This window comes from Pygoscelis adeliae, unplaced genomic scaffold (genome assembly GCF_000699105.1).
Source record: "Pygoscelis adeliae isolate BGI_AS28 unplaced genomic scaffold, ASM69910v1 Scaffold298, whole genome shotgun sequence".
Classification (NCBI taxonomy): domain Eukaryota; kingdom Metazoa; phylum Chordata; class Aves; order Sphenisciformes; family Spheniscidae; genus Pygoscelis; species Pygoscelis adeliae.
Window position 1 is genome coordinate 811,328 of NW_008825303.1, and position 10,096 is coordinate 821,423.

The 10,096-nt window shown below is 38.0% G+C and overlaps 1 protein-coding gene across 1 annotated transcript in view; it reads right to left on the reverse strand.

Annotated features, from left to right (window-relative positions):
• Positions 1-7,695: 7,695 nt before the first annotated feature.
• ICE2 (interactor of little elongator complex ELL subunit 2) overlaps positions 7,696-10,096 on the reverse strand; it is a 26,530-nt gene continuing 24,129 nt past the window's right edge. The window contains exon 14 of the mRNA XM_009330045.1: positions 7,696-8,422. Coding sequence (XP_009328320.1) covers positions 8,231-8,422 — 192 coding nt within the window. The 3' untranslated portion in view covers positions 7,696-8,230. The remainder of the gene's footprint in view (positions 8,423-10,096) is intronic.

A 10,096-nucleotide genomic window follows, 5' to 3' on the forward strand; every position in this document is an offset into this window, starting at 1 on the left:
TTTGGTAGGTGGAGCTTTTGAATGCAGTAAAACATCAGTTGCAGCAGGCCTGGCACAGGATGGCACTCATGCTGTTCACTCTACTACGGGACAAACAAATCTTAAAGTCTGCATTAAGGTAAGAGCCATGAACAGACTCGAATTATTTTCAAGCTTGCATCACTACTCCAAATCTGATTTTCAGTGATGAAGTTCTAAACAAATATTCTCATTTTATTCATAGATGCTTTTAAATAGTTTTTGAAAAATACACTAGAAGCATTGATCTCAGAGCGAATTTGGCTACACTGATTAACTGATTAACACTGGTTAACATGGATATTTACAAATTTATTTACAGAAAATCCTTATGTTGTTCTTTCTACACTGAAGTACACCAGAAGGGAGAATTGACACGAGAAGAGCTAGGGAATCCCAGTGAGACCAGCTATGCTGCATCATTCTTTTAAAACCATAGCATGAGTGCACTACAGCAGCGGCTGTGCTAGCAGCAAACCTTAGGGGAGGCAAGATTAACACTCACGGGCAAAACTTTCTGTTAGATGTATTTGGGAAAATAGTCAAGCTCTCAGGTATACAGATGCGTCCTCAAGTCAGAAAATTAACCTAGAAACAGAAAGGTAAACTCTAATTGAGAATAACTGCTCCCAACAACTGATTCTGTGCCCAGATGTAAAGTTTGCCACTTTTTACTTCAGATTCAGGTCTGAAAAAGCACTAGACTGGTCAAAAGTTGGTCTATTTTTCTTTTCTCACAGTTGATTATCTCAAGATACCTGTGTATGAACCTGTGTATAAACTCTGGAAGTTTACTATGAGATCACAAAAGATCTTTATAAGAAAATGCCCAAACTTTCTGACTATATTTGTGCAGAGGATGGGTAGTTATATCACTGTGACCTCCCCAGGAACAACCTTCAGTGTGTATTGAATAGATAGGGAACAATCAGACTTTGTTTGGCACCGCTTTATTATCTTTGATGTTGTTTTGTTGAGGAATTAATCAGCTCCTTTTTTACCTAAACATACAAATCTAACTGTTCTCATGGTGCTCACACAGGTCATTGCTAGTGAACGACTGACTGCATTTACACAATATTATCAGTATCGCTAGCTCTGAGAGTCTCACGTTTGTTGTTTTTCTGCAGACATCAGTTCCTAAAAGCCTGCAATGATGCAAGAATTCAGGATTGCCTGAAAAAGGCAGTGATGGGGAATGGAAGGGGAGTCTATAGCTCTCCCTTGAAGGTAAAATGTAAAAAATACAATCTGAGTCACATGTCCTTGAGTATCAAAAGGCTTGAAACACCCTTGAAACACTCAAGAGGCTCTCAAAAGTATTTCAAGGTTTATTAAAACTCACAATCATTTTTAAACTCTAGATTTTTAAGAGTCAGGATCATTACCTTTGTGCAAAGAATTCTGACAATATTTGGCATGGTAGAGCTTGCTCTTTTTCTTGCCTCACAAATTCTATTCATTTGACAGCAACTAAGAAAGGAGAGGCACTGATGGAATATGTGCTTATTCTTGAGGCACAGGCAGGTCATGTCACATTCCTAGCCATTCATACTACCTTACAACAGAGGAATCTCATGCACATGTGGAAAACTTTAGCTAAATACCTCTGAGTACGTTTCAGTGAAACTGGGATGTATTCAGGTATCTTTTGGAAAAGTTGGCTCTAAATCTGTATAACTGTAATGTGGACTACCACCGTCAAGCTGAAGGAAGCTGGCTTGGCTGATGGGATTATATAGCTTTGGTCAACAGTATTAGTATACTTTTCCTTTTGGCTTTTCTGAACAAGGACATTGCCCATTGGAAAAATAAACAAATGGTTTTCCTCTATTAGGGCAATCAAAAATAGGAAATGGGACACTTGTAAAAGCATGCTGTGAATAAACAGAATGATGTGGCTACTATATTTCATTTAAAGAATCAGGGAATATGTCGCTGGGTTCTGTAATAGTCCCCCCGCCCATAGCTACTATTATTCACTTTTTTTCTTTCTAATTTTGAGTTAAAAGTGACAATGTTCTTTTAATATTTATTGAAATCTTTTAATCACAAACAATAACAAGAAAGATTATGTTTCCTCTTAATTAACTCTACTCTTACACTTCACACAAAACTACCATGATATCTTGTGGAAGAATGGGGTTTTCATGGCTTTTTTTTTTTTCTTTGCTCACTGGGTAAGCGTCCTGTCCCCCAGAAGAGTTAAGCATCAATACTGAGGAATGCCCTGAAGTCTGCACTAGGACTGATACTATTTAGTTATTACACTAAATTATTCTACAATTTAGAAATTGGCAGTGTATTGTTGCAGTTCTGTAAGAACAACAACAAAAAAATCCCTCTGCAAGGTATAGGACAATGGTGTCTTCTCAATCTTTCAGCTAGATAGGGATTGGCTTGGCATCAAGACATAGCCATAAGTAAGCCTTATACATACGTGCAAGTAAGCCTTGAGATTATCTACAGAAGACCTTCATAAGGCTCAGAATGGCTGGGATCAGCTTTTCATCTGTGACAATCCTCCACCTGCAAGCTAGATAGGGCGTCATTCAAGTGTTCTGTGCTTAAATAGACTGTCACCTGGCCACCAAAATTGTTTTCTGGCATTGAGAAGGAAATTTAATTTGGGATATACTGAGAAGGAAATTTAATTGGGGATATATAATACAGCAATGTATCTTTGAAAACATTTTAATGTAATAATTTTGGCACAGAGTAATAGAATTTGAACTTGCAAACAAAATTTAAGAATCTCTGCAGAAAAATACAATTTAACAGCAACTAAAAAAAAAACAAACATACTTTTAGCACAGAGAAATATAACATATCAAGCAATGACAGTGCTTCTGGGAAGGACTGTGCCCACACTTGTAAGAAAGGCTGTATCTTGTTAAGGAAGAACAAGCTTAGTTATGTAACTTCTCAGAGAAACATCTGAGAAAGTTGTACATCCAGTCAGACTTAGACAGGGGGAGAGACTGTAAATGCTCCAATTCCTTCTACTGGTAGAACTAAAAGCAGCTTAAATGGAGGTCAGCACTAAACATTCTGAAAGACCATGTCTGAACTGATTTTTATATTCTTTTGAAGACAAGCTGCTATTTAAAACACAGGGCAAGCAAATCAGAAGCAAAAGTAGTACCTCTTCAAATGGTTCAATGTCTGCTACTGAACTTCACTGCATGGGGTTGGACAGAGTCACTAGCTGTTGGCAGCTCCCACCTAGCACAGGAACGGATGTCTGGTCACTTGGTCCCAGTTCTCCGTGTTTCCAGCTGCTAGGCTACATTTGAAGACAGAGAAAAAACATAGTAAATCTATTCCTAACATATATTTTACACAGACAGTGTCTGTTATATCCCTAAAAGGTTTTGCAGTCAGAGAAGGTGAAGAGGTTCAGCCAGTCACAGATGGGAATGAAAGCAGTTCCTAAGTGATTCACTAGTGCATAGCGCAAATAAAGTTTGAAAACACTTATTACTGCAGAAATAAAGAAAAGTTAGATTTCACAACCAATAATCCATTGCAGTTATTCATGCTAATATAAAGAACTGATAACGTTTGTACGTCAACCAGTAATCTCAAATGCCAGGTAAGAATTCCCCCTCTAGTCCTCCAAAGCTAACTTCAAACTGTCTGAACATGATACAAAGCTATCAATTTACTCTTATAACAAACACCACTGAATGGAGAGAACCAGACTTAATATCAGTGATCTTATACAGCATGGAAAACCGTATGTTCTCAGAGGGTTTCTTCCATTTTTAGTGAAGTGGTTAGTGGCTCAAAGCTGAACTGGAAGTTGGTCATGAACAGAGCTTCTCAAGGGTTGATACTGGGTCCAGTACTACTCAATACTCTTATAAATCATCTGGATAACAAGATGGAATCAATCTTCACCAAGTTTGCAGGTGACACCAAATGGGTAGAACAGGTAGTTAGAGTGGACAGATAAGCCACTATTCAGAGAGACTTGGACAGGCTGCATGGTTGGGCCAACAAGAATTGCATGAGACTTAGCAAAGATAAAAGTCCTGCACCCAGAATGAAATAATCGCAAGCAGCAGCACAGGCTGCTCCATTAGCACTGGACTATAGACATCCGCACTGAAAAGCTAAGAGAGAACTGAATACAGAGATCCCTATGAGATCACTTTGACCAACTCTCCAGCACTTAGAGCTTCCTGTTCTGGAAGACAGGACAGCACATACTTCTCCCCCTTTACAACCAGGTAAATCTACATAAAAGAAAAAAAAATCTAACAAGGGAAAAATATAACGGGAAGATTCTTAGACTGGATAAGTTACATCTAACCACGCACTCCAAATGCATATGTAAAAGATATTCTTATAATACAGATTGACAAAAAGTAGTAATTACGTTTAAAAACAAGCCATATAAACTGCAACATAAAAGCACACAATCCATTCCAAACACAGAGCTGAAGGTTGAAATTACAGGACAGGACCATGAGGGCTGTGGAATTTTTTTCCGAAACTCAGTGGGTTGACGCCATAAAAAAGATCAGCATTAGTTAGCTGTAGAGCAAGTTATCCAGAGAGCAAGATCCAGGCCCACTCACTTCAGCAGTAGTTTCCTGCTTCCCAGAGCTTTACGATCTGTGTTACATTTCAGAATTTATACTTTGGTGGCATCACAACAGTCAGGCACCCCTGTATTCCTTCTTTCTCCCCCACAGGTAACTGTCACTTCAGGAGCAGTCTATATAGAACCAGCGATCCAGCAACTAATATCCAGCACATTTTCTGGCTTTACTGAAATCTCTTTTACCAATTATTTTGTTTAGCCATTTTCTTTGTTTCAAATTTCAGATGTTACTGCCTGAAATAAACATGCTATGCCTTCTCCCTTCTCCTCTTACCAAACTCCTTTAAATAGAATTTTATTTTAGGTGCAAAGATAAATGGAGTATACTTTTGTACAACACTTGCCTCAAACTGATGAGGGGCCATCAGCATTTAACAACATGTTCTGCTCCCAGACACATTTCACTGAGTAGAATTTTGCTGAACTGTTATTAGAGAAAATAATAACGTAATTTGATTTCCCAGCACAGGCATCACATTGGATTACAAAGTTGCTTTTTAGGCAAAGTAACAAACTCACATTAGATTTTAGTCCATGACACTTCATAATCCTCCATTTTTATTTCACCAACCATGGCATGTTGAAAAGCAAGGCAATCTTTTGGGAAATGGGGACATCCAGCTGCAAGATGATCAAGGACATACTATCTTAATGCTGTATCGGGCTCCTACCTAAAAGGACAAGTTTTGGTCTTCATATGGTGTTAAGATGAGCATCTCTCTTCCCTCAGAATCTCATGTAGTAAGACCTTATCAGGATGTGGCAGAGTACAAAGACAAATTACATTAAGAATTTTACCCCTACTATTATTCCTGTTCAGACATAGGAAAAGGCAGTGATGTGAGCTAGAAGGAGGTAGCAATTGTTAGCAGAAACAAATTGCCGTTACCTTTCATGTCCATACGGATCTGGAATGCATCCACAAACATGCATGAGACACAAAACCGCCCTACTTTTACAACCGAGAGCAATCCAAGCGACATTGTTCTGTGCCAATATTTCAAATCCCTCCTCTTGGGGAATATCCCCAAGATTCATTTTCGCATCCTCAAAGTCATGGAGAACAGCAATTTCCTTTCTTGCATCAGAAAGCTTGTTGTGCTATAACTTGTGTGTAAAAATTGTAATTTCTGTATGAATTTTATGTATCCACATGCTGCATGGCCATGACAAAACAAACAGACCACAGTTTTCGGTAGCATGCATTCCACAGAACTAATGACAGTCAAACGAACACCACCACCCACCCATGACACATGAACAAAACCGGAGTCTTTCAAACAACTAACTTATCTTAGAGCAAATTACTTCAGTCCCACTTAATCCAAAAGTGAACAATCAAATAAAACATAACAGTGAATTAAAAAGCCATCTCATGTGTTATATACAAACTCCAGATTCCCTGTCTATTCTAAACAGATAAGAAACTACAATTAGTATACTATCATTAGTAGTATACTAGCGTAGTATAGTAGTACACTATTAAGAGAAAGACGCAAGTCTTTTAGGCATATAGATACATGGGCAAATAGACCATACAGTTCTAACATATGAAACTGCATGGAGAAACTAAATTCCATAAAAGTCCGGCAAAAGGTTTTCTGTATACAAACTGAAAACTGCTTTGAATCCCCACATAGAGTTAGTTATCTGGCAAAAATGACTCACAGCTAAAATATTCCTATTACGAGAGGTCACTAAGTGCATTTAGGATTTCGTATCAGAACTACTTGTAATTCTTGTAATTCGTAAACAGCTCTACCCCAGTTCTGCTTGTCATTAGCATATCACTGCAGCTAAAAGAAGCAGTTGTCAAAAAAAACCAAAACTGAATAATACTGTAAATATATCTAAGTGGGGAAAAAATAATCAGAAAATGCTTTGTATTTCAGAAAGAATGGTTTTTAATAATCATTCATTGTTTAAAGCCTGCTTTAAAAAACCTGCCTTCAGGATTTTGTAACAGGTATACCCCAGTAAACAACATAAATACTTGATTTTTACTTTCATGACATTAAAATGTGTCATGTCAAGCCCTGGTGAGCAGAATAATGCTTGATCAGATTGTGTACTTGGTAACTTCCTTAGTCCAAATAAAAGATTTGGAAGAACATCTTTAAGGCCTTTGTTTTTTGTGTTAGCTGTTTAAACATGCATACAAACAGCTCTCCAGAACATCATCCAAACAAAAATTGGCTCAGACATTTTGAAATAGTTGTTTGTATTGTTTAAAAGGCAAAAATGGGAAAGAATTTATTGGACTCATTCTTGAAGCTTTCAAGAATTCATGAGCTCTTCTAAAAACAATACTCTTAATAAAGGAAGATACAAGCAGAAATCCAGAAAACGTGAAACAAAAGCAATGACAGAGAATGTAATTTTCGAGCCTCAATTTCAAGGATTGTTTCTGTTGAAATTCTGTTTGATGAAACACTAGAAGTATGTACCATAAAATAGCTGTAATGCAGAGAAATCTTCCCTCACAAGCAATCATGTTAGTTACAAACGCACCACAGAATACAATGTGTTTATACACTAACATTCAAAACAACTTTAATTTTTCCACGCAACTCATATTCACTAGGAAACCACACATCACCACATTGCTTGGGGTTTTCATAGACAGCAAGTATTCTCTGCATTTCCCTAACTTCCCTCTGTCGGTTTGGCTCTAAATTTCAAGCAAACTGCTGATGTACAGCATAGTCTGGTTGGGTTTTTGGAACGATGACTAAGGCCTTGATCCTATCACTTGTTCCTCAACGCAAACCTTAATACCTCAGGTAAGCACTACTGCATACCAATGCGCAATCAGATATAATCTGATATCTGATTTAGGCTGTAGCCATTAAGTAATACAGTAAATAACTGCAATATCCATTTTTGAAGACACACCAGAATCCAAACAATTTCTGGAAATTGTTTCGGGGAAGCATAAAAATATGTATTTTGACTGTTTAGCTGTACTCTTAAGTTTCCTAGTGCAAATTTATGGCACATACTATTCAAATAAACACAGTTTTTGTTCCCCAAACCTCATTTGTTAATGTATTTTTATTTTTATTTCTCTAAAAAGAAAATGTATTTTTACAAGTAATTTAAAAACTGGTAGACGCTGTGTATTAAAAGGATTAAGTAATTAAATCCAAATTGTTCCCCTTATGCACATTGCACAAAGTAAAATATAATTTTGAAATATGTCAGAATAAAAATCTGTAGTGATTCTGGAAGAACTAAGAAAGCTGGAAAGTTATTTTTCTTGTTGTTATGTGATATCAGATATTGCTGTCGACCACTGCTTCATTCTTCAAGCTGCATTTTTTCTGTGAAAGTCATGAGACCAACAGAAGATACTGTTGTCCTCTACCCTCAGCTGCAGACACTTGCATTTTTTTCCTCTGCCTGAATTTGAGATTTTCACTTGAAATGTGTCCACTGAGGTAAGAAAGGGTTAAAGGTTTATAGCATGTTTCAGCTGTGGAGGCGTTTCCCCTGCCAGCTTGTTCTGGCTCCTTTGAAGCTGCAAGAAAGCCTCAGATTTTTTTGGTTTTGTCTTGTCCTTCTCCAGGCCATACTTATCACAGCATGGTTCAGCTATTCCTACTTCAGTTGCATTTTGTTGTACTTCGTTTTCCACTTTTTCTTCATCATTCTTTGTTTGCAGTAGTTCTTCTTCAGCTTCTTCGTAGCCACACCTTCATTTCTAACAGGCTTAGCTGGATTGCCTTTTGTTTCCATAGCTACTGGCTTTCCCTCATAGGGTGTGTCCGATTGTCCTTTCGCCCCAGTCATCTAGACATATATGGGGAAAGAATTAAAAAAAAAAAAAGAACTAGAATTATTAATCTTAAAATCTGTATTAAGCACCAACTTAGACAACTACCCTCAGAGGGCTGTCTTTCTCCTTCTTGTCATTCCAGCCAGACTCAGAGGCCACATCTGGACTGGGCGACAGGCACAGCTAGTCTTCCTGTCACCAGTGGGATCTGACCAATCCTGCTTCTTTCTTGCCTACATGCCTGCGTTTCCTTCTGGCAGAACCCAAAGTGCATGAGGTAATTAGGAACTTATGCACAACTCTATTTTGCCCTCATATGAAGTCAGGATGTGGCTAAAACATATAACTGGGCCTAAAAAGCATCCCCCAGTCCGCTAAGCTAGGCATAGTTAGCGTGTGGCTTTTACACAAATGAGTAAATCTATGCTGAAGATAAATAACGCTTGAAACTTTTCTTACTTTTAAAAAGTGTCATACTACCTGTTCAAAACATTAGGGGTGAGAGTGGGATCTTTGGGAAATTTCCAAAGCATGATATGCATCACTTATTCACCAGCATAAATTATGAAGCAGATCGGATTCCTAAAAAATTTCCACAAAATGTCTATCAAAAGTTGCTTTAGATGCAGACAATTAGTTATTCTTCTCGTAATAAATTCTGTTTTAAAAACAACAGCAACAAAAACCAGATGTTAGTGACTTTTAGGCTATATTAATTTTTACTTATGCTAATGATGTCTGGAAGGAAGATCCCATTTAAACATTTTATTTCTTTAGATTTAACTGCACTCTGAAGAAATGCAGAATATAAACACTGTGTGAGGTCGTTCATTTTCAGTGAAAAGGAGTAAGCCATCCACACACGATTTTATATTTATGTCTGAGACACAGAAATTGTGTTTTCCTAAGTTACTCCCATGCCTCTAGACAAAGTATATGTGCCTCTACACGAAATAACATATTACTCTTATTTTAGAAACAGTACTGCATATATATTGTTATGACTGTTTCACTGTATAGGGAACAGCACACCCATGAGAATTTAAGTTTCTGTATGTCAGGGAAGCCACCTGAATTGCAATGAAAGTCTCCTCAAAGGTGAAGTTCAGAGCAACCAGGGACAATGGCAAAATCAATGCCAATTTGTCTGACTAAGCTAACATAGGGGGCCAAAAGGAAACCTTATTTTTGCTGCAGAGAATCACTGTTATCCCTACATGAGCTTCATTTAAAATTACAAACAACCAAGAACAGATGTAAGATGCTCCACCCTAGCTGCTGAAATCAGGAATCAATAAATTAAGACATGAAACATTTCAAAGAGTGGCACGAGGGGACTGAGGAAAGTACTTAAACTTTCAGTAAAGAGTAACATCATTTGGTGTCCTGGTTTCGGCTGGGATAATTTCCTTCCTAGTAGCTGGTACAGTGCTGTGTTTTGGATTTAGGAGGAGAACAATGCTGATAACACACCGATGTTTTAGTTGTTGCTAAGTAGCGCTTACACTAGAGTCAAGGACTTTCCAGCTTCCCATGCTCTACCGGCTGAGAAGGCTGGAGGTGCACAAGAAGCTGGGAGGGGGCACGGCCAGGACAGCTGACCCCGACTGCCCAAAGGGACATTCCATACCATGGGACGTCGTGCTCAGTACATAAACTGGGGAAAGCTGGCTGGGGGGGCCGCTGCT